This window comes from Cydia splendana, chromosome 25, assembly GCF_910591565.1.
Source record: "Cydia splendana chromosome 25, ilCydSple1.2, whole genome shotgun sequence".
NCBI classification, from domain to species: Eukaryota; Metazoa; Arthropoda; class Insecta; order Lepidoptera; family Tortricidae; genus Cydia; species Cydia splendana.
Window position 1 is genome coordinate 6,190,697 of NC_085984.1, and position 25,529 is coordinate 6,216,225.

Sequence of the window (25,529 nt, forward strand, 5' to 3'; positions counted from 1 at the left end):
GGACAGACATGGCGAAACTATAAGGGTTCCTAGTTGACTACGGAACCCTAAAAATGTATTGAGGCAATACCTGTCATATACTCTAGTAATACTCGATATCGATAAAATAATATTTCAAGCACTGGCTAGATTACGCTAGTGTTTTGTTTTGCCGTGAAAAATCCGAGCTCTGCTAATTGAAGAGAAAAAGTGTCCCAAAATGTCCATACATTTTTCGTTCTTTCCATTCCGTTATCGTTACCGTCATACAAAATCTATGAAAACTAGTAACGAAAAGGAATAAAAATTGGGATACTTTTTTCTTCTATCAGGAATATCAGGACCTCTATACTTGCTAGCGTCCATAGGTTAGGGACGCTTACCATCAGGCGGGCCGTACGCTTGTTTGCCACCGACGTGGTATAAAATAAGTAAGTAGGGTAAGGTAGGTGGTTTTAAGTGGTCTGTAAGTTGCTAACGTAGTAAATAAGTTTCGTTTGTTACTAACATTTCTATGGACTAATTATGTCTGATGCAAATAAATTGATCCCTCTTAGGGATAAGTTCGCCCTTGTACTATATTTATGTTCTATCTGACGTACCTTTATTCCTCATTTCCGTACAATAAAGTGTTATTTACTTGATTGATTGATAAAATACAAAAATCTCTTCCAGTGGGCAGCCACACCGGCCAATTAGCCATGTACGAGCTCCGCGCCGGTCGCTGCCAGTCCCTCGCCGCACACAGCGGACCTGTGACCGCCTGCGCCTTCAGCCCTGACGGACGATATCTCGTGTCCTACGCCACTGCCGATAACCGGCTGTCATTCTGGCAGAGTACTGCTGGTAAGTGTTATTGGCTTACTATGGTTTAGATTAAATGTTAGTTGCCAGTTTCTCGCCGCCCTCAGCGGGCCGGTTACCGCCTGCGCCTTCAGCCCTGACGGACGATATCTCGTGTCCTACGCCACTGCCGATAACCGGCTGTCATTCTGGCAGAGTACTGCTGGTAAGTGTTATTGGCTTACTATGGTTTAGATTAAATGTTAGTTGCCAGTTTCTCGCCGCCCACAGCGGGCCGGTTACCGCCTGCACCTTCAGCCCTGACGGACGATATCTCGTGTCCTACGCCACTGCCGATAACCGGCTGTCATTCTGGCAGAGTACCGGTGGTAAGTGTCATTTACTTCTTTTTTAAGGATTAAGAAATATTAACAAATGATAAATGAAAAACTAACTGGGGCTTATTTTAGTGGTTTCAATGACAGTATATATTACCACCAATGATTTGAAAGAGTAGCTCCCTCATTCATAAAACTTAGCAAATCTATTTTGTCTCTTTCTAACAAACACAAATGGAAAAATGAAGGATAAGGACACACGATTATCAAAGGCTTGTTAGACTTGACAAGCGTTTATGAATAACGCCATAAGAGTTTCAAAAGCGGACCAAAGTTGTAGCTAACGCGTTCACTGTCAGCGCAAGCTACGCGCTACGCTTGTAGTCGATGTGTTTTTCCACTTTGTAGCGTAAAGCGCCTACTAACAGAGAACCTGCCTGCATCACAGAATAAATATTAGTAACAGTATTAGGTAGAAAGTTCACTCTCTAACAGAACGCATCTATTACGACAGATATGACCGCAAGGTGGTGCAAGCGCGAGCAGGCGCCACAACCGTTACTGCTAGACACCAAAATTGGTGTGGGCCGCATGTACTTGTAGCAACACGACGAAATCGCGGAGTGACCCAACTGCGCTGGCAGTTAATGTGTTAACTATTTTTTTTTTCAGGTATGTTCGGTCTGGGCGCGGCGCAGACGCGCTGCGTGAAGTGCTACAGCACGGCGCCCATGGCCGACGTGGCGCGCCTCAACCCGGCCCGCCTCGCGCGCCTCGTGTGGACCAACTCGCGCACCGTCACGCTCATGCTCGCCGACGGCTCCGAGACGCGCTTCAACGTCTAACACTACTTACATACATACACTACACGCAGACGCGCTGCGTGAAGTGCTACAGCACGGCGCCCATGGCCGACGTGGCGCGCCTCAACCCGGCCCGCCTCGCGCGCCTCGTGTGGACCAACTCGCGCACCGTCACGCTCATGCTCGCCGACGGCTCCGAGACGCGCTTCAACGTCTAACACTACTTACATACATACACTACACGCAGACGCGCTGCGTGAAGTGCTACAGCACGGCGCCCATGGCCGACGTGGCGCGCCTCAACCCGGCCCGCCTCGCGCGCCTCGTGTGGACCAACTCGCGCACCGTCACGCTCATGCTCGCCGACGGCTCCGAGACGCGCTTCAACGTCTAACACTACTTACATACATACACTACACGCAGACGCGCTGCGTGAAGTGCTACAGCACGGCGCCCATGGCCGACGTGGCGCGCCTCAACCCGGCCCGCCTCGCGCGCCTCGTGTGGACCAACTCGCGCACCGTCACGCTCATGCTCGCCGACGGCTCCGAGACGCGCTTCAACGTCTAACACTACTTACATACATACACTACACGCAGACGCGCTGCGTGAAGTGCTACAGCACGGCGCCCATGGCCGACGTGGCGCGCCTCAACCCGGCCCGCCTCGCGCGCCTCGTGTGGACCAACTCGCGCACCGTCACGCTCATGCTCGCCGACGGCTCCGAGACGCGCTTCAACGTCTAACACTACTTACATACATACACTACACGCAGACGCGCTGCGTGAAGTGCTACAGCACGGCGCCCATGGCCGACGTGGCGCGCCTCAACCCGGCCCGCCTCGCGCGCCTCGTGTGGACCAACTCGCGCACCGTCACGCTCATGCTCGCCGACGGCTCCGAGACGCGCTTCAACGTCTAACACTACTTACATACATACACTACACGCAGACGCGCTGCGTGAAGTGCTACAGCACGGCGCCCATGGCCGACGTGGCGCGCCTCAACCCGGCCCGCCTCGCGCGCCTCGTGTGGACCAACTCGCGCACCGTCACGCTCATGCTCGCCGACGGCTCCGAGACGCGCTTCAACGTCTAACACTACTTACATACATACACTACACGCAGACGCGCTGCGTGAAGTGCTACAGCACGGCGCCCATGGCCGACGTGGCGCGCCTCAACCCGGCCCGCCTCGCGCGCCTCGTGTGGACCAACTCGCGCACCGTCACGCTCATGCTCGCCGACGGCTCCGAGACGCGCTTCAACGTCTAACACTACTTACATACATACACTACACGCAGACGCGCTGCGTGAAGTGCTACAGCACGGCGCCCATGGTCGACGTGGCGCGCCTCAACCCGGCCCGCCTCGCGCGCCTCGTGTGGACCAACTCGCGCACCGTCACGCTCATGCTCGCCGACGGCTCCGAGACGCGCTTCAACGTCTAACACTACTTACATACATACACTACACGCAGACGCGCTGCGTGAAGTGCTACAGCACGGCGCCCATGGCCGACGTGGCGCGCCTCAACCCGGCCCGCCTCGCGCGCCTCGTGTGGACCAACTCGCGCACCGTCACGCTCATGCTCGCCGACGGCTCCGAGACGCGCTTCAACGTCTAACACTACTTACATACATACACTACACGCAGACGCGCTGCGTGAAGTGCTACAGCACGGCGCCCATGGCCGACGTGGCGCGCCTCAACCCGGCCCGCCTCGCGCGCCTCGTGTGGACCAACTCGCGCACCGTCACGCTCATGCTCGCCGACGGCTCCGAGACGCGCTTCAACGTCTAACACTACTTACATACATACACTACACGCAGACGCGCTGCGTGAAGTGCTACAGCACGGCGCCCATGGCCGACGTGGCGCGCCTCAACCCGGCCCGCCTCGCGCGCCTCGTGTGGACCAACTCGCGCACCGTCACGCTCATGCTCGCCGACGGCTCCGAGACGCGCTTCAACGTCTAACACTACTTACATACATACACTACACGCAGACGCGCTGCGTGAAGTGCTACAGCACGGCGCCCATGGCCGACGTGGCGCGCCTCAACCCGGCCCGCCTCGCGCGCCTCGTGTGGACCAACTCGCGCACCGTCACGCTCATGCTCGCCGACGGCTCCGAGACGCGCTTCAACGTCTAACACTACTTACATACATACACTACACGCAGACGCGCTGCGTGAAGTGCTACAGCACGGCGCCCATGGCCGACGTGGCGCGCCTCAACCCGGCCCGCCTCGCGCGCCTCGTGTGGACCAACTCGCGCACCGTCACGCTCATGCTCGCCGACGGCTCCGAGACGCGCTTCAACGTCTAAAACTATTCATAAGAAAAATATTTACATAAATACATACATAATATCTGGGAGAAAACATTTAAAAGCTCATAAATGCGCGTTTTCCCAGAGATAAGACCTAGCTAGATCGATTTATCGACCCCGGAAACCCCCATATAGCAAATTTCATTGAAATCGTTAGAGCCGTTTCCGAGATCCCCGAAATATATATATAAATAAACAAGAATTGCTCGTTTAAAGGTATTAGATAATCAGGCCTATTTCCCGGAGGGGTAGGCAGAGACCACAGATTTCCACTTGCTACGATCCTGACATACCTCTTTCGCTTCCTTCACTTTCATAAAATTCCTCATACACGCTCGCCGGGTTAGGGTGCTCTTGACCTGACCGTTCTTCGGGATTTCCCCGATCTGATTAGAGAAAGTCCACCGAAGTCTTCCCCTTCCAACTCTCACTACTACTTCTTCTTAAGAAATATTTGTCAATAACTATCCTATCCTGGTCACGGGCACCAAATTGTAACTGTTGTGTAAGAGTTCCAAAATCCTAAACTTATTACAAGCATAAAAGAAGTGAGCTAACTAGAGGCCTATAAAAACCACCAACTCGTGCACCATCACGCTTATGCTCGTCGACGGCTCCGAGACGCACTTTAACGTCTAGGCGGGTTGGATTCTTTATAGTCAGATTCATTAAAAAAATTACTAGAGAATAATTTGCAACTAGTATAGAGCTAATTTCCCTTATCTACCTTTCTTTATTTCTGACGTATCAACGCCGTCGCACTGGTCTTTATTGATTGAATGAATTGAATATTGAAAAACGCGAAAGATTCAATTTCAATAACATGTAAAATAAAAACAATAATAATCCTGGTCATGGCACCAAATGTAAGTGTTTTATAAATATATCTAAAAGTCTTAAAACTCCGAACGATAAAAAATCTTAAAATATGATTACCTAGGAACTTTCTCTTTCTATAAATAAATTGTCAATAAAATACTACTGACATAAAGTTGCAATTTAGATTAATTCTCTGTCTGAGAATATTACAATTCCTTTTGGCGTTTTATTAAGCTTAAGCAAATCTTGTTTCATAAAAGTAATATATTTAAAAAATCCGTAGACATTTTACATGTTATATTGCCCCACGCAATAACATCCATCCTTTGTAGTTAATCACGTATCTATATAATAAAAGTATTACTATATATTGTACGAAATGTGACAATACTGTTTTATGTAAGTATTATGTAACTAATAATTAATGCACACCACCTTAGAATATTTTCAATTAGTATTTAATGAATAATAATGTATTCTCTTGTACGTTTGATGTTGTAATTAGTTTATGTGAAATGTGATCTAATAATGCAGAAATTCACACACACACGCCTTTAAAACGTTAGTGCAAATAAATGTAAGGTGGTGGTACTGGTGCTCGACGCGGTCCCAGTACATGTCATTTTGAAACTTAGTCATTGTCAATAGAGTTTACAGCAAGGTGTCATCTATTGGACATTAGTATGTCGAGCACTAGTACCACCACCTTATACCTACTGATTTCATTGTCATCACATCTAAGACTAAAGTTTATTTTATGGTTGAAAGTCAATTTTTTTTATTGAATTTGAGACATCAGTCCTTATGGTATTTATTGTTGGATTATTATAAAAAAAGTGATGTAAATTAGAACTTATAACTTAGATTTAATGATATTTATTATCTTTCATTATACTTATATCGTTAGCACTTATGTAAAGATGTGTAATCAAAGTATAACTAGCTAATATTTTTGTTGATGTATTGTAATGTAAATTTTAGTTTCAATTTTACGGAACCCAAATAGGTTTAAACAGTGATAATTAAGGAACTTACGCCGCTAAAAGGATTCGCAAAATTACTTTGTAACACTGTTTTAGTAAAACATAGCAGTAGTCCGCCTAAACCAGCGCCGTGTTGCATAATAATTTAATAAACTATGTACAACTAATATTACAAGCGGAACTCCTTTTCTAATTTCACTGATTGGAAAAGGAGTTCCGCTTGTAATATTAGTTGTAGTTTATTATGCAACACGGCCCAGGGGCCCGTTTCTTAAAAGCTTGTAACTTGTAATACAAGCGGATGTCACTTTTTGACAGCTTTTGTTAGAAAGGGACTTTCACTTGTATTACAAGTTACAAGCTTTTGAGAAACGGGCCCGGTGGTTTAGCAAGGATGACAAATGAAATAGTCACAATACTTTTCGTTGCATCTGTCATCTTTACATTTTTCGTTTCTTTTGGCGTTCGTCGAACGATTGGCATCTTGGCTATGCTTGGCAATAGGGGATATTACTGCAATGTTCTGCCGCCAGAGTGCATCACTACCGACTCAGTAAATTCATAGACTAACTTATACATACTGTGCCTTAAACTGTTTTTTGACAAGTTTTCACAGACAAACAATATGACATTGATGCATCAAGGCGGTTTGTTAACAAGGGCCTACCGGTAAACGCGAAAATCGAAATCTTTATCGCTCTAATATGCAAGAGTGATAGAGAGATTAGATAACGAAATTTCGATTTTCTTGTTTCGCGGTAGGCCATGTGATTGACGTGACGTGTGATGTGTCAATGTGGTTTGTTTACTGTATGTGCCACAAAGGTGCCACCTACGCAGAGCTTTGCCTATTATTCCCTATTCCTACAAAAATATGACGTTTAGTGGCGCTGCCAGACTTTGTCGCTGTCATGCCGACACCTGTTTGGTTGCTCTACTCTGCAAAAAATGGGGCTTACCCCATCTGCCACTAAACATTTTATTTGGAATGTTTAACCTTTTGAGCGATTGTCTATTCATATTGTACATTGCCATCAGGCATAGAAGTATTTGTGGCATAAACGAGTGTTTGAGAAAATGGAGATAAGTCTGTAACAGATTAATAATTGAAAGATGTAAGTTCTTCGTGCTGTAAATTACCTACAAATTTTAAGAACGCAAATCAATTATACACTGGTACATCATTTCTTTATTACTATATTTAGTGTACTTATTAAAAATAAAAACGTAAACTGTAGTATACAGTGCCAAAAGAATAGAAAACTAACAAAATATCAAAGAAGATATCGAACGTGTTGTGTACTTCGCGGTAGCTATGTTATTATGCAGTGTTATAAATATCTATGATAAAGTTAAGGTAACATCGATAGCAGATATGTCGATATTTCATTTTGTCATAACTTTATTTTGCCACAATAACTTCTATGTCTGTACACTGCTATGTGAATATGAACCTTATAAACGTGAGAAGGTTGCTATTGCAGTCCCGACTGCGATCAAAGGGTTAATGTGATATTTAGAACTTCTATTTGTCCTTGTCCATTTATGTTTATTGATGTTTTTAATGTTACAAATTATAATAAATTATTGCTATTTAAACGTGTTTTTTTACTTATTCACCAATTTTGACCTATTTATTTTCGCACACTATAGTTCGTTTTTTAGCATTAGAAATAAGTAAACAATCTTGCTGGGTCTTTTAATTGAAAAATACATTTTAAAAATAAGTTAAGTATAGTAAATATGTAACAATTATGAATCGAATACGATCATTTATATTCTTCTGCTTTCATAAGTAATAGCAATAAGAATAGATAGTATAGAGGGGTCCTGTCATTGTAAATTTTGTAGTCACTGTAAATTTCTATTTCAAATTTGGTAATAGCAAAGACATATGTAACTTCGTATAAGACGAATAAAGTCTAAGGAAAAAACGTGCCTCGGAATTCAAGTAAAAGTCATTCTCGAATAGATGCCGCACACACCTTTAGCCTATCCTCGACTAGATGGCGTGACGATACCGTTTCATATTTAACAATTTTAACACATAGATATCAGTGAATGAACATGGATCAAAATGATATAAAAATAATAAAATCATTTATCCATATATATACATTTTTTGATAACTTTATACGTTTTCATTTTGAGTTTTAGTCGTGTGTCGATAGATGGCAGTAAATTTACAGTGACTACAAAATTTACAATGACAGGACCCCTCTATACTATCTATTCTTTTTGGTAATAGTTACTGATTTTTAAAAAGCGTTTTTCAAATAAAAGACACGTCAAGATCGCTTACCTTCTTTCAAGTTCTTTCTAATGCTAAAAAAACGAACTAAGAATATGCGAAGACAAAAACTTAGTAGGGGAGAGTGGGCCACAGTGAATCACTATTTTTGTAAGAGCTGTATTTGCGCCATTTTAACTTCAAATTGTATCATTTTCTTATCTAAAGACTAAGTATCAATCACTTAATAAGAAATAAAACCGGACAAGTGCGAGTCGGACTCGCCCACCGAGGGTTCCGTACTTTTTAGTATTTGTTGTTATAGCGGCAACAGAAATACATCATCTGTGAAAATTTCAACTGTCGAGCTATCACGGTTCGTGAGATACAGCCTGGTGACGGACGGACGGACGGACGGACGGACGGACGGACGGACGGATGGACGGACGGACGGACGGACGGACAGCGGAGTCTTAGTAATAGGGTCCCGTTTTACCCTTTGGGTACGGAAACCTAAAAAGGTGTAAGGAAAGCTAGAAATAAAATAAGATGGAATTTAAATAAAAGTGGAGAATGATTAAACGAAACGATAAGAGTGCTGCATTGTTTGAGCCAATGGAGCCGCCATTAACAGGCGTTCCCCTCTGTCGAAAATACCAATCTTTCGAAAATTTTATAGATACAAAAATTCAAAATTTTAAGGCATCGTCACATCGTCTGATCAAAATTAATATACATTCGGCATATTGTATCATAAAACATTGTCTATTCGTCCCAAAATTCACATACATTCTCCGCGGATCACACCTTTGGAAACACCCTTCTTTGTTATCAAACTTGGACAACTTAGTTTTAGAAACCCTCACCACCATTTTCAACATTTCTTTTGGCGAAAGAACATGGACCCAGGCTAGCCTACCCATTAGGTTGGGCGGCCTGGGCATCCGCAAAATTTCCAGCGTGGCGCTACCCACTTTCTTGGCTTCGGTACACGGTGCTCAAAACCTTATCGGGAAAATTTTAGCCCCTTCCCTTGGGGTCCTGGAGGCTTCGCACTGTACCGAGGCCAAGAACGTATGGCAGTTAACATGTCCTAACACAGACCCGCCTGTCAACCCATGTTCGCAGAGGCAGTGGGACGAGCCTCTCTGCCGTCTAACTAGGAACCGTCTCCTAGATTCGGCACATAATCCGACAGATCGAGCTCGTCTTCTTGCCACTGCGGAATGGGAGTCGGGTTTGTGGTTACAGACATTACCATCCACAACTGTTGGCACATTTTTGGATAACACAACATTCCGTTTGGCCACATGTCTCAGACTAGGGGCATCAACAAACATGCCCCACCGGTGCCAATGCGGAGATATGGTTGATAATCTGGGCCACCACGGCCTCTCATGCAGCCGTAGCGCTGGAAGGATCCCCCACTACGCCAGCCTCAACGACGTCATCCGAAGGGCCCTTGTCAGTGCCAAGATACCGGCAGTCCTCGAGCCCAACGGTCTGGCCAGGGTCGATGGCAAGAGGCCTGACGGAATGACGCTGGTGCCTTGGAGTATGGGACGACCACTTGTCTGGGACGCTACGTGTGTAGATACCCTGGCGCCGTCCCATATTCCAGGCACCAAAGTTGGCGCTGGTGCGGCCGCATCCTCGGCCGAAAGCCTCAAACGCCGCAAATATGTCACACTAGGTAGTAGCTACATATTTGCGGCGTTTGGAGTGGCAACCTTGGGGCCGTGGGGACCTAGCGCGCGTCGCCTCTATGAGGAGCTGTCAAAGCGCCTCATAGAGGCCTCCGGTGACCAGAGGGATGGCCAATATTTTGCCCAAAGGATCAGCATTGCTATCCAGCGGGGCAATGCGGCCAGCCTTCTGGGCACCCTACCTACGGACCACGACTTAGGGCAAATTTTTTATTTATAAGTTTTCGTAGTGTTTTTATTTTGTTGTAAAAGTCCTGAAATAAACATGTTACCCATTTTACATATGATTTTTTTTGCATAAGTACTGGCTACAACTTGAAGAACAGGGATTTTACTCTTTGCGTGGATATTTATATAAGCTGGTCAAGCAGATCTTGTCAGTAGAAAAAGGCGGCAAATTTGAAAAATGTAGGCGCGAAGGGTTATTGTCCCATAGAAAATTTGAATTTCGCGCCTTTTTCTACAAACAAGATTTGCTTGACAGCTATATATAGATGGTCAAGCAAATCTTGTCAGTAGAAAAAAGCGCGAAATTCAAATTTTGTATGCGACGATATCCCTTCGCGCCTACATTTTTAAATATGCCGCCTTTTTCTACTGACAAGATCTGCTTGACCAACTATATATTATACTACTCTTTGGTTATCGTCCCATAGAAAATTTGAATTGCGCGCCTTTTTCTACTGACAAGATTTGCCTGACCGACTATATTTTACTCATTGTCATTAGGCAATTTCGTCCTCGTTCGTTATTTTTTCGATAGAAATCAAAATAGGACAAATCATGTGTGCAATAATTTGATCTGTATGCGGCTTTTTAAAAAAAGTTGTAAACGTCTACTTGACATTACGATTACGTCAAGTATACGATGCGGGTTGTTTATCGATTTGTTTTGGTTATAGAAACTAGCGTTAAATCACCGTGAGACATGCGTGAGACCTTGTGATTATGATTCTTTGCCTGATTATGATTCCTTAACGTTATGTTGTGTCAAATTAAATCATCAAGGGGATTCACGATGGAGCAAATCTACGCTTTGGAGGTTGCTTTAATCGAATTTGTTCAAGACTGGTAAGACTTTTAACTTGAATGTTGTCGTTTTAGATTTTATTTTTACATTAGTAGGTACACAATATTTACCATTAATTTTACTGCAAAACGCGTCGATTATGATCACATGTTGAAATAGGTATACGTAATCGTGTTCTAATAATATTGTGTGTTCTAATAATATTCAGTGCCGAAAACCCGACTATCGGGTATTTTATGATTTCGTTCTCAGGCCGGACGACCCGATAGTCGGGATCGTGGTACTACAGCTTTATATAACGAAATTGTTGTGGCCTGGCGCGGATGTCTTGTTTGCCTGGTTGGCAATGAATGTGTTAAACATTTACTATTTTACATGAACACACATTTTTTTTAGACTTAAGTTGGGACAGAATAACATCTCAAAGTAGTTCATCCACCAAATTTTTATATATTTTTTAATTAAAGGAAAAATTCCCTCGGTGGGCGAGTCCGACTCGCACTTCTCCAGTTTTATACTTGTTTGCAGGTTCCGCGACTGGGACGGGTACCTAGAATGGGTGAACAACGTCTCGGACCCACGCATGTTACTGGAGTTCCTATTCCCACTCATCTCCATCGTGGACTCGGTGTTCGCTGCTCAGATGCTGCTGGTCCTCAGCTTCGGGGGCTGGTTCAACACTGTCATGAAATGGTAATTTATAATAATATAATACAAACCTTTTATTCAGACAAATTTTACAGTTTAAGAATTTACATATTATTGTACACAACTTATCAAAATACATAATTTATCATATTACTATTTCAGACATCGGTTTGGCCTGTATGCCGTTTGGCAAAGGCCTCTTCCATCCCTTTCCATTCCTTCGAATTTTACAATTTCGTCTTCCCATCTCATTTTTGGTGGTGCTTGTTTTCTTTTTCTATCTTTCAGGAACCACCATATAATTTGCTTGCTCTTGCTTTGAAATGGTAATTTGGTAAAGGATTATTCCTGACAAATCTCATTCCCCTGCCCATACCTATTTAAGTAATTTTTTTTTTATAATTTAATGAAACAAAAAAAAACAACTCTGTTCAATTTAAAAATAATTGAAATTCCATTGGAGGTAACTAGTACCTAGTATTAGGATCATGGGACGATTGGGGCGCTAAAGTATAAGTTGTCAAATATAATTCCAGGTGGTTACTAGAAGACCGTCCATACTGGTGGGTGCATGAAACCTCGTTCTACACCTCGCACCGACCGCGGCTTAGACAGACGCGACAAACTTGTGAAACGGGCCCGGGGTCGCCCTCCGGACATAGCGCAGCCGGCGCGGCGACGTTGGTGTTGCTGCTCATGTATACATCACACTTCATGCGAGATCGGTGAGTTTGTATGGTTATTACTACTGCTAAGAGTGGGACAGACATATGGCTCGTGCATCGCACTCTAACAGCTCTCAGACAGACGTGTGAAACCGGCCCGGGGTCGCCCTCCGGACATAGCGCAGCCGGCGCCGCGACGTTGGTGTTACTCCTCATGTTTACATCACACTTCATGCGTGATCGGTGAGTTTGTATGGTTATTACTACTGCTACAGCAATATGTTAGAGTGGGACAGACATGTGGCTCGTGCATCGCACTCTAACAGCTCTCAGACAGACGCGACAGACGTGCGACGTTATGGATGTGATGATTGATGACTCGCTATTTTGAAGTGCGGAGTGAAGATTTATGTTTAACGAAACCGAGAAAAAGTATCTACTCATCTGGTAGGTGTTTTTTCCTAGTTTCGTTCAGTGTAGAAAAATACACGTGAGGTCTCCTATGATCCCTCCCCCAACGTGATCTGTCGTGATTTTTTCGTGACCCCCTTCCCCCATCGAACCTTGTGCACAAGCTCCAAGCTATTTAACGTTTTTTTTTCTTTCACAGTAAATGCTACATGCGCTACTGGAAGTACGTCATGTATCCGCTGTGTGCTGCAGCGATGGCGTCTATCCTGTTAGCTAGAGTGTATGTTGGGGCTCATTTCCCTCACCAATGCCTGTTGGGCGCCTTTGTTGGTGAGTTTATAATCATTAATAATTTATGTTTCTTCATATTTGTATATTTTACTTTAGTTCCTTTAAGGCGACGGTAGCGGTGGGTAAAATTTCAGATTCTGTCAATTTACCCCATTTCACACACAAGCTCACTTCACGCACACTACCTCACTTTACTGGGACAGGTCAGTGACCCATCATGTTTTTTTAAGATTGGACTTTTAGTTTAGTATTGACCACTAGCCTCCTTTGAGGGTAAAAGCGTTCCATTGAAAGATGAAAGAGAAACAATGCATTTAATCTTGCTTTCCTTGTCTGTTCATGTCACACGTGACGTACCTATTTAATTCATTTGATTGTTGACTGTTTTACTACCTAATATTGCTTTGTCGAGATACGCGTTTTGTACAATTAAAGCGAATAAAACAAGATGTCATTAAGTCAGATGTAAAATGTTATTTACTACTCTATACGGTTTTTCATAAGGTGCAAAATCCATTCAATAGGAATTTAAATAAATAAAGTTTCAGCAGGGTGGCAATTCCATTTTGGCGGATAAAGCGAAACAGAATAGTTCTATCGAACCTGCTTACAAATTTTCACGAGAATCAGTTGAGAAATGTGATCTGCAAAGGAGAACATACAAAAGCATTTTTGCCCAAGCTGAAACGGAGACCTTTGCTAACGCTCGGCCAATGATGGTTTAGGTACACCTATAAAAAATGGTTGTCCCTGCTGTAATTTTAATATCTTTATATTTCAACCGGCATAGTTTTACCTTCAAAAATAATCGGTATCGCTAAACAATAGCGGTAACTTACTACTTATACGTTCACGAAATCGGTATCTGCATAACTTGATTGTTAGTAAACTAACCTGAAAAATAATCTCAAAATCACCGAAACATTTATGTACAGTCACCTGCAATAATATGTTACGTCATTAGCGCCAACTTTGCCTCCAGGGAAACTTTGCCCAAAACGACAATTTTAAACAAATTCGTTAATGTAGAAAAAAATATAATAGTTATGGCCACCCTGCTATTTTTAGTAGAATATAGGTTTTATTTCTGACAAAACTATATACCAAACTTGTGCATAACTTGACTTGGGAATTTTGAGTTTGAGCGAGTTGTCTAATATAGGGTATATTTCGGCGGGCAAAAAATTTATAAATAATAAATGCATGTAGAAAAAATTGAGAACCCTTTGACAAATATTTCCGGGTTTGAGTTATAACACATGAAGCATAGATTATGTCTATTGAGATATAAACTAAAAAGGCCTAAATACACAAAAGTTTTAGCGGTGGGCAAAGTAATCCGGTAATTTGGCATCCATACCAACATTGCCCACCACCAAAAACGGATTAGGGTTGCCACTTTCATCTAATTTACCCAACTTCGCAAGTAAAAGAAGGTTATGTTTGTACACTAAAATAAGTTTATAAATATATACTGTATTTAATTTGTCTTATTATCCTTTATTTAGATGTTTTATCCCGTTAACGAATGAAAAACACAACAAAAATCATATTTTTGGCCATTAAACTATTGTAACAGATTTTCTCAAAAGTGACAACCCTAGCCTTTGTAAAATGCTTAGGCGAGCCTTATTTGGAAATGGGCAAAAACGGGTAGGCAACATTGCCCAGCAAATTTATTTTAAAGTTTTTACACTTATCGCTAAGTTATTAACAGGGAATGGTAGGATTGCCCAAAACCTTTAAGTGATCCTTAGACATCATCATCATACGAGCTGTATTTGAATACCAAATTGACGTGGGCAATGTTGGCGAAAACCCCGGATATCTTTGCCCGCCCTCTAAAACGCAAAAAATATTTTTTTTTCAAATAAACTGATGCGTTTGATCACAATGGACGTGCTGAGTAAAAAAAGTCATATGATGTGATGTTTTTTGAGAAATTCGTTTTAAAAAAAAAGCGGGCAAAGTTGGTGATAATGACGGTACCTACTCTTCGAACGCCGCAAAAATATGTGACATGTTCTTATGGTTCTACAAATAAGATCGTGTCAGATATTTTTGCGGCATTCGTTGTGTAACATAAATTGCAGGCGACTGTACATTTGGAATAATTATTTTATTTAGTTTCAACGAAAGTTTCAAGTTTAGTACGGAAATACTTCCGATATGCAATATGCACAAAATGTAGACCTAATCGAAATAAAATATTGCTTTTTATAGGTAATTTATAAAACATTCGATACATAGGTATACATAACAATAACTAGAGCGCCATTGGCCTGTAAGCTTCATCTCGGTCTCCAAAGCCGCAAAAACTCGCTAGTACTTTCAGAGAACAGCACGTACACGCATTATACATATAGACGGAACGAACGGCATAATCATTATCATTTATTCGTCGCAATCCATGGTATTACAGATCTAGGTACAAGACTTTCAGGTATTACTTATACGAATTACATAACTCTTCCTGTTAATAGGCAATATTTTAAGATAAAACTTGTATAATATAATACAAGATTACAATTGTCATCAAAATTCATTGACGTACAGAAGTCAAATACGTTTTTAAACTGACGCAAAATGATACCAGCATAATAAAAATTTATCCCAATCAGTAAAGATCGAGTCTTTAAACTTTTTTCATTTTAAGCGAGTTTTGAAGGAACATAATACTTAAATTCGACTGTAATCGTATTGTTTTAAGATAGTTTACTGCGGTTTTCAACCATTATAACAGCAAATCAAATTTAAATGAGACGCGAGCAGATATTTATGTACCCTATTTTTTGAAATACAATTTATCTACTGGTATACTTTCTCGTGTGCGTATATGATTTAATGTCAATATAATTGTCAAAAGCAAGAAAATCAAGCTGTCATTTTCATTTGAAGAAGTACACGTGTGCTCCGGTGTAGCCCCAACGGGCATCTGACTTGAAGAAGAATTTTGAGTGATGTCGTCAATGTATGGAAATTGTTCGAAAGTTTACATTTGAGATTGAATTTCTGTGTTGTCTTTGTGAGTAAAAATATAAATCGATAATAAATTAGTAGCTGAATTATCTAGCTTTCAGAATCATACAATAATTCAATTACTGTCAAAGACAAAATTGTTTTGCTTCTGTCTCAAACGGAACTCCATATTTTGATTTTTTGATACTTTTAGTGTCGATTTGTAGAGAATAACAGCAAATTAAAAATATAATGGCACAAAGAGTCGGTACACGGTTTCTTCGTGAACAAATTTACGTGTAATTTAATGCAATTATTAAACACTTATTGAACAAATTATGGTTACAAAGTGAGGTCTAAATCGAAAACGTCATATACCGGCCCCTTAAGGGGTAATAACGGGACCCTATTACTAAGACTCCTCTGTCTGTCTGTCTGTCTGTCTGTCTGTCTGTCTGATGTCTGTCACCAGGCTGTATCTCATGAACCGTGATAGCTAGACAGTTGAAATTTTGTATTTCTGTTGTCGCTATAACAGCAAATACTAAAAACAGAATAAAATAAATATTTAAGTGGGGTTCTCATACCTACAACAAACGTGATTTTTTTGCCGTTTTTTGCGTGATGGGTCGGGAACCCTTCGTCCGAATCGCACTTGGCCGGTTCGCTATACACTAATTAGGCTCCAGAATCGATAGTTACAATTACTTAGGTTATAAAGAGCTCACGGCTCACGGTGTATTTTTATTTTCAAAAATGACAGGCGCCTTCATGGCCCCAGCGCTATGCCTCTACGTGTCGGACCCATACATCTGGAGGTACGGCCCGGAGCGGTGCGGGGTGGCGTGGCACGCGGCCGCCGCGGTTATAGCGGCCGCTATCGGAGGAGTTACCTACGCCGGCCTCAAGATATGTGGGATAGATCCGCAGTGGACTGTCAAATTGGTGAGTTTCTTCTATTAGTCCGTTTGTCGGGTTATAGCGGCCGCTATCGGAGGAGTTACCTACGCGGGGCTCAAGATATGTGGGATAGATCCGCAGTGGACTGTCACATTGGTGAGTTTCTTCTATTAGTCTGTTTGTCGGGTTATAGCGGCCGCTATCGGAGTAGTTACCTACGCCGGCCTCAAGATATGTGGGATAGATCCGCAGTGGACTGTCAAATTGGTGAGTTTCTTCTATTAGTCTGTTTGTCGGGTTATAGCGGCCGCTATCGGAGGAGTTACCTACGCGGGGCTCAAGATATGTGGGATAGATCCGCAGTGGACTGTCAAATTGGTGAGTTTCTTCTATTAGTCTGTTTGTCGGGTTATAGCGGCCGCTATGGGAGGAGTTACCTACGCCGGCCTCAAGATATGTGGGATAGATCCGCAGTGGACTGTCAAATTGGTGAGTTTCTTCTATTAGTCTGTTTGTCGGGTTATAGCGGCCGCTATCGGAGTAGTTACCTACGCGGGGCTCAAGATATGTGGGATAGATCCGCAGTGGACTGTCAAATTGGTGAGTTTCTTCTATTAGTCTGTTTGTCGGGTTATAGCGGCCGCTATGGGAGGAGTTACCTACGCCGGCCTCAAGATATGTGGGATAGATCCGCAGTGGACTGTCAAATTGGTGAGTTTCTTCTATTAGTCTGTTTGTCGGGTTATAGCGGCCGCTATCGGAGTAGTTACCTACGCGGGGCTCAAGATATGTGGGATAGATCCGCAGTGGACTGTCAAATTGGTGAGTTTCTTCTATTAGTCCGTTTGTCGGGTTATAGCGGCCGCTATCGGAGGAGTTACCTAGGCGGGGCTCAAGATATGTGGGATAGATCCGCAGTGGACTGTCAAATTGGTGAGTTTCTTCTATTAGTCTGTTTGTCGGGTTATAGCGGCCGCTATGGGAGGAGTTACCTACGCCGGCCTCAAGATATGTGGGATAGATCCGCAGTGGACTGTCAAATTGGTGAGTTTCTTCTATTAGTCTGTTTGTCGGGTTATAGCGGCCGCTATCGGAGTAGTTACCTACGCCGGCCTCAAGATTTGTGGGATAGATCCGCAGTGGACTGTCAAATTGGTGAGTTTCTTCTATTAGTCTGTTTCTCGGGTTATAGCGGCCGCTATCGGAGGAGTTACCTACACCGGCCTCAAGATATGGGGGATAGATCCGCAGTGGACTGTGTGTGAGTTTTCTACCTGTTAGGGCCACTTGCACCATCCCACTAACCCGGGGTTAACCGGTTAAACCTAAAGTGGAGATTTAGATTAATGATCATGATGCTGCGTTGTTCCAGGCATTACGTTGGTGTCAGGAACCTTCGGAGATCCACGTGACCACGACACCTATGTTCTCGCTGATGCAGGGCACCGCCGCCATGTTGGGCTGGGCGCTTAGCGTGACCCCTGCAGTGGCCGAGTAAGTACTTTCATCAGAGTCACCCCTGCAGTGCCCGAGTAGGTACCTTTATCAGTCACCCCTGCAGTGTCCGAGTAAGTACCTTCATCAGAGTCACCCCTGCAGTGGCCGAGTAAGTACCTTTATCCAACCATTTAAGTGGTGAAGATGGAAATGTTGTCGCGTAGAGCGATGGCGGAAAGATACGCCAGGGATTAATCCGATAGCTATTTTTTTAGGGTTCCGTACCCAAAGGGTAAAACGGTACCCTATTACTAAGACTCCGCTGTCTGTCCGTCCGTCCGTCCGTCTGTCACCAGGCTGTATCTCACGAACCGTGATAGCTAGACAGTTGAAATTTTCACAAATGATATATTTCTGTTACAACAAATACTAAAACAGAATAAAATAAAGATTTAAGTGGGGCTCCCATACAACAAACGTGATTTTTGACCGAAGTTAAGAAACATCGGGCGGGGTCAGTACTTGGATGGGTGACCGTTTTTTTTTTGCCGTTTTTTGCCTTATGGTACGGAACCCTTCGTGCGCGGTTTCTTCTTTAAGTATAAATCATTTATTTACAAACAAGATATATACAGTGGTATTATTAAAAGAAATTAATAACTAGCTTAAATCTAAAATAGGCCCTTGAGGCATTGTACCAAGGATGCTGGCGGCATTTCCTCGCTGTATCGCAATGCTGATACGTTGTGCGAGGTAGCCAACTACCTACTTGCGCTCCGCCCCGGCTTTGCACGGGCTACACAAATCCTTAACAAGTTATACACCTAAAGCTTCCTCAAGAATCAGTCTTGATTGGTGAAAACCGCATGAAAATCCGTTCAGTAGTTTTTCATCACCAACATGTACATACACACAGGACGCGGCGGGGGATTTCACTATACTTTATACAACAAAATCCTCCGCCACGTCTGCCTGTTTGTGTGTTTGTATGTTCGCGATAAACTCAAAAACTACTGAACGGATTTTCATGCGGTTTTCACATATCAATGAAGTAATTCTTGAGGAACGTTTAGGTGTATAATTTGTTAACCCATGCGAAGCCAGGGCGGGTCGCTAGTTGTTTTATAAGGTGTAGTGATAATGTTATGATTATTTTCGCGACGACCGGTCTGACCTAGTGGGTAGTGACCCTGCCTGTGAAGCCGATGGTCCTGGGTTCGAATCCCAGTAAGGGCATTTATTTGTGTGATGACACAGATATTTGTTCCTGAGTCATGGTTGTTTTCTATGTATTATATATATCGTTGTCTGAGTACCCACAACACAAGTCTTCTTGAGCTTACTGTGGTGACTTGGTCAATCTGTGTAAGAATGTCCTATAATATTTATTTATTTTATTTTCAGATACCGTCATTATACGCCGCACCGCTCGCTGATTATAGCATCGTTCACAACCGCTGTCATTATGTACGGCTTCCAACAATTATCGGCACAAGTCGACAAGACCAATGTTTACAGGTAAAGCTTTAGCTTAAAAAATTTGGCTGTTTCATACATTTTGGCTGGTCTATTTTCTATTGGAGGGTAAAAATTTTTTCGCGATTCCGGGGTTGGTGCCATAGTAAAAGTTGCTCAGTATAACCCCAAAACCTCCCTGGCAACGGGAATGCACATATTTTTTGGCCACCGCGTATACCGTAAAATGGGGTGAGTAGGCGCAAAACTGACATTTGAACCTCGATAACATTTTATTTTTACATAATGCAAACTATAGTGTATATAATAAGTGTTCCGGACGTTTGTATTTTTTTTTTTTGGGTAGTTCAATTTCATAACTTTGACGATAAACAGGAAATCCCACCTCACCCCGTATTCCTTCGTAATTGGGGTGAGATGGGTTTTCATACAAAGGTGATTTTGGAAGATTGTTGGATCGATTTCTTATTATTATGAGTATTACTATAGCTCCATTTTAAATTGGAATACATTCTTTTTGTAGCAGTAGCCTTAAAATTCCATCTCACCCCCCTTTCATCCCATCTCACCCCCCTTTCATCCCTTCTCTCCCCATTCATAACCCAACTCTCCCCGCGAACCCTACTCTCCCCGCGAACCCTACTCATCCCAATTTACGGTACTATTTTTTTGACAGGTTTTACACGAGTCACTTTGTGCTAAACGTAGTGACACCGGCGCTCCTGTTGCGGGTCACTCCGGCCCTCGCCATGCTGCCTTATACCAAGGAGAAAATTGATTAGAATAATTTATTATTTTTAATCAGTTATCCTTGTGCCGCCCGTTGTACATTCGGATGTACAGTCAGTTTCGATGGAATGCCAACCTTAATTAAAAACTCAGTAGGTAGCATTTCATTTGTCTCGTAAAATTTTCGAACAAACGAAATTCAACCTAATTGAGAAAGCAGCAAGATTCTAACTTCCTTGGCTATAATTTTGTATGGTGGGCGGCACGAGGTTATTGTGTTTACGCGTAAACTTGTCATCCATAAATACAGAGTGGGCCAAAAATACGTTGACAAATATATTTCTTGAATTTATTTTTACTTTTACGTCTTTTTTTTTATCCAAATGTCGGTGAATATTTAAACTACAATCAATTATATGAAACGAAAACGTATTATCTTCAAAATATTCTCCTTCGGCTTTGTTACACAAACGCTTGTTAAAATTATCAAAAATATGCAGAGTAAAAAATCTTTTGTGAAATTCTTAGTGTTAAATTTGATCTGTATAATAATCCAATGTTATTATGGAATAAAATTAACATCGATAAATTGCTCTGATAATTAGATCAAGATTAATTACGATTCATAAGAGCTTGTTGCTAGGCCTACATGAATAAAGTATATTTTGAGTTGAGACTTTTTCATCGTATTTTGAGGCCACGCTGTACAGGATGTAACAAAAATAGTGAGGATCCGTTTAAGGGCATATTCGGTATCTTGTCCTGTAAGGAAAAACAAGAAAAAATTTTTTTGTCGCGAAATTTTTTTTTCTTTGTGGCATGTTTAAATTGTTTAAGTCGGCCAACCCACCATACAAAGACCAAATACTTTTAGCGTCAAAAAAATTTTTCTACTTTTTCCTAATCAGAACTCGATACCGAATATACCCTTAAACGGATCCTCACTATTTTTGTTACACCTTGTATAAAAAAAGAAAAAGGATTTTTTTCCACTTGAACAGTGAGACCCAATACAGTGTTGTGAAGACGAGTATGTGATTTATTTTTTTATCCAAAGATGTTGCTATTGCACTTTTTATTACTATACTTCGTTTTTTAGCATTAAAAAAAGAGTAAGCAGTCTTCAGTAGTGTTTTTATTTAAAACGCTTTAAAAAAAATTGTTACTGTTATAGTCCGACAAGAAATTGTAGAAAATTATTGAGGGCGCCACTTCCTACGTAACTGTCACAATTTTGACGTAAAATGCTTTTTAACCTTGGCAACAATTTAGTATGGATTTTTTTAAATTATATTTAATTTAATTTTTACTATTTTATGTCGCACTATACCTATGAACCCAATCGAATGTAAATTATCTTATATACTATATTATAATTGTTACATATGTTTTTGTTGTGACTTATTTTTAAAAAGTGTTTTTCAATAAAAAACACGTTAAGATTGTTTACCATTTTTCTAATGCTAAAAAAATGCGTATACGAGGTACATACCTATATGTAAACGTACTATTTGGATACCTATAAGTATAGGTACTTATACATGTAGGGTTCTTAACCTTAAAAAAATGGAATAACAATTTTTATTTACCATTATACCTACTCGTCTATGTGTAAAGGTAGAATATTTATTATAAACTTTGCCTACGCAAACAATGTGATATAATTATTTATTTAGCGAATTTATTTATATTCAAATAAACGAACGGAAGCAATACAATCACTAGTTTTAATATCAAAAGTGGACCTCTGACATAACTAGTCTCTGCCCGCGACTTTGTGTAGGATGATGATGATGATTGATAAAGCTCGCCTATGTCAAAGAGAATAGAGTGGATAGAGACGGATTGTCAAAGTAAATTATGTAGCTGTTAACTGTTAGAACGCCATTTGACTTTGACCCTTATTCTTTCACTGATATGTGTTAACTTATTAAATATTAATATTGAGGCGAGCTCATGTTCCACACGGTTTTCCCATCTCTATAACTAACGGCCTTGGCAAACACCGAGTTTCCGAGAACTGTCGACATGCCCGCGCGCGCCCCTCGAGTCGAGCGGCGCCGCCAACCAGTACGAGCCAGACACTTCTAGCGCACGGTCACGTCACTCGTCCTGACGTTTACCGCTCTCGCGAGTTCCGTAACCTAACCAACGCGTGTGATATTGTTTGTAGTATTTAGTTATGTAGCTCATTATAACTGTGTAATAAAACTTATAAACTTATTCGTGGGTTTCCGTTATAAGTACTAACCGTTCTCAAAGGAACCCACAGTGGTGACCCCGAAAATGGAAAATGACTCCGAGGCTGCCGCCGCCGCTGCCGCGCCCGGTGCCGCCGCCACCGCCGCCGCCGCCGGTGGTGCCGCCTCCGCCCCTACCGGTGGTAACGCTGTGAATACTCACCTTGGCACTGGTGCTACCGGTGCTCCGCTGCTTCCCGCCCACGCCGCCGTCCACGCTGCCGCCGCCGCCGCCGCCGCCGCTGCCGCTGCGGCCGCCCATCCGACATCGCCGCTAGTGCCGCTGCAGCCGCCATCTGGTTATGGTTATGAGGTAAGCCGTGTTGGGATTCGAGTTCCGCCTTTTTACCCCGATCACCCCACTGTATGGTTCGGTATAATAGAGGCTCAGTTTCACGTAAACAATATTACCAGAGAATTAACAAAATTTTATTACGCAATAGCCCAATTGGACCCCAAAACCGCCACAGAGGCGGAAGAAATTATTACGTGCCCTCCTGCGAACGAACCCTATACCAAACTCAAAAATACACTAATAGCTCGATTCTCGGAATCCAGTGAAGAGAAAATTCATAGACTTTTAGAAAAAGAGGAAATTGGGAGCCGCAAACCTTCCTCTTTCCTACGACATTTGAAGTCTTTAGCTAAAGGAGCAGGATCAGATCAAATGATCAAAACCATTTGGATATGCAGGCTACCTACACATATACAAGGAAATTTAATTTCCCAGCCCTCAACAATGTCATTGGACGACCTTGGCGACTTAGCCGACAAATTGTATGGCATAACGCCGAATAACCACCACCATCTAGTGCAACAAGTCAACTCGCCGATGCAGACACAATGCAATTGTAACAACGCAAACTCTGCATGCGCCGTTACATACAATCAGAGTTCCGCAAGCGGTTTTCCTTCTAACCACAACCAACCTTTTGATATGCAAAATATGCAGATACAAATCAATGAGCTTACACGAATGGTTGCTGCCCTCGGTCAAACACAACGAAACTCTGATCGTTCGTACTCGCGCAATAGGAGCAGATCGAGGTCCCGCGCCCGCTACGCTAGCAATGACTTATGTTGGTACCATGCCAATTTTGGTGCCAATGCACGCAGGTGCGAGCAGCCGTGTAAATTTGTTAAGGAAAACCAGCAGTAGGGTTGCTAGCGGCGGTAAGTAACCCTACCAACTTACCAAAAATGTACTCTAACCGCCTTTATATCATGGACCGGACAACCAAGAAAGATTATCTTGTAGATACAGGCTCAGATGTGTGCGTCTACCCGTATAAATTAATTGAACGGCGGCGCCCTACATCTACATACGAACTTTATGCTGCAAATCTTACGCCGATAAAAACATATGGAGTAATGACAATCAACCTCAACATCGGACTTCGACGCGACTACACCTGGTCATTTATTGTCGCTGATGTCGGCAGACCTATCATCGGAGCTGACCTCCTCGCACATTACGGACTCCTCGTCGACCTTAAGAGGAGATGTTTAGTAGATTCTACAACTGGCATGAGTACTCCAGGTAGGCCTGTCATTATTGATGACTCCCCATCCGTCAAGGTCATCTCAGGTACAACAATTTATCATCAGCTTTTAGCTAAATTCCCATCTATAACGAAACCGACCTGTAACATCAACAACTTTAAACATAATATCCAGCACCACATCAAAACCACTCCAGGTCCTCCATCCGCCTGTAGAGCTAGACGTCTTCCGCCTGAAAAGTTAGAAGTCGCTAAAAAGAAGTTCGATGAGCTACTCCAGCAAGGTATCATAAGACCCAGTGACAGTCCTTGGGCATCTCCACTCCATATGGTGGCCAAGAAGTCGGGAGGGTGGCGCCCTTGTGGTGACTACAGAGCACTCAACGCCCGCACTCTACCGGACCGCTACTCCGTCATATTGAAGACTTTGGTATGTCTCTTCAAGGTTCCACCATCTTCAGCAAAGTAGACCTGGTCAATGCATTTTACCATCTACCTGTACACGAAGAAGATATACAGAAGACAGCAGTAATCACACCTTTTGGCCTCTTCGAGTTCCTTAAAATGCCGTTCGGTCTTCGGAACGCCGCGCAGACCTTCCAGCGCTTCATAGACGAGATCACCAGAGACCTACCATTCACCTTCCCATACCTTGACGACATATTAGTAGCCTCCGCTGATGACTCCCAACATCTGGAACATCTCAAAGCCCTTTTTCAGAAGCTCGAAGAATATGGAGTCATTATAAACACTTCTAAATGTTTATTTGGCCAAACAAAAATTGATTTTTTGGGATACAAAGTATCAGCTTCTGGCATAGAACCTCCTTCATCAATGATTGAAGCCATTCAACAGTACCCGAAGCCAGCAACGGTTAAATCACTTCGCAGATTTTTAGGAGTTCTGAACTTCTACCGGCGTTTCATCAAAAATGCTGCTAAAACACAAGCACCTCTCAATAATCTACTCAAAGATGGCGTCAAAGGTAATGAACCTGTACACTGGTCTTCTGAGGCCGATACTGCATTCGAATTATGTAGACAAAGTCTCGCACACGCAACTAGACTTACTCATCCAAAACAAAACAGCGAGCTTTCTCTCTACACGGATGCATCAGATACTGCCACAGGGGCTGCCCTTCATCAAAAAGGAGACAACGGCTGGGAACCGATTGCGTTTTTCTCAAAAAAACTGACCTCAGCCCAAACCAAGTATAGCGCATATGATAAAGAACTGCTCGCTGTCTACCAAGCCATTCATCATTTTAG

At 42.7% G+C, this 25,529-nt stretch overlaps 2 protein-coding genes across 2 annotated transcripts in view; both read left to right on the top strand.

The window, feature by feature from the left end:
• Positions 1 to 6,190, top strand: part of LOC134802850 (WD repeat-containing protein 7) — a 156,156-nt gene extending 149,966 nt beyond the window's left edge. The window contains exons 34-35 of the mRNA XM_063775587.1: positions 655 to 825; positions 1,773 to 6,190. Of these exons, the coding sequence (XP_063631657.1) occupies positions 655 to 825; positions 1,773 to 1,945 (344 nt within the window). The 3' untranslated portion in view covers positions 1,946 to 6,190. The remainder of the gene's footprint in view (positions 1 to 654; positions 826 to 1,772) is intronic.
• A 4,696-nt stretch (positions 6,191 to 10,886) lies between these two features.
• LOC134802776 (glucose-6-phosphatase 2) overlaps positions 10,887 to 25,529 on the top strand; it is a 227,751-nt gene continuing 213,108 nt past the window's right edge. Inside the window, exons 1-8 of the mRNA XM_063775479.1 lie at positions 10,887 to 11,045; positions 11,533 to 11,697; positions 12,189 to 12,377; positions 12,928 to 13,058; positions 16,741 to 16,922; positions 18,250 to 18,371; positions 19,719 to 19,832; positions 20,467 to 20,547. Coding sequence (XP_063631549.1) covers positions 10,957 to 11,045; positions 11,533 to 11,697; positions 12,189 to 12,377; positions 12,928 to 13,058; positions 16,741 to 16,922; positions 18,250 to 18,371; positions 19,719 to 19,832; positions 20,467 to 20,547 — 1,073 coding nt within the window. The 5' untranslated portion in view covers positions 10,887 to 10,956. The remainder of the gene's footprint in view (positions 11,046 to 11,532; positions 11,698 to 12,188; positions 12,378 to 12,927; positions 13,059 to 16,740; positions 16,923 to 18,249; positions 18,372 to 19,718; positions 19,833 to 20,466; positions 20,548 to 25,529) is intronic.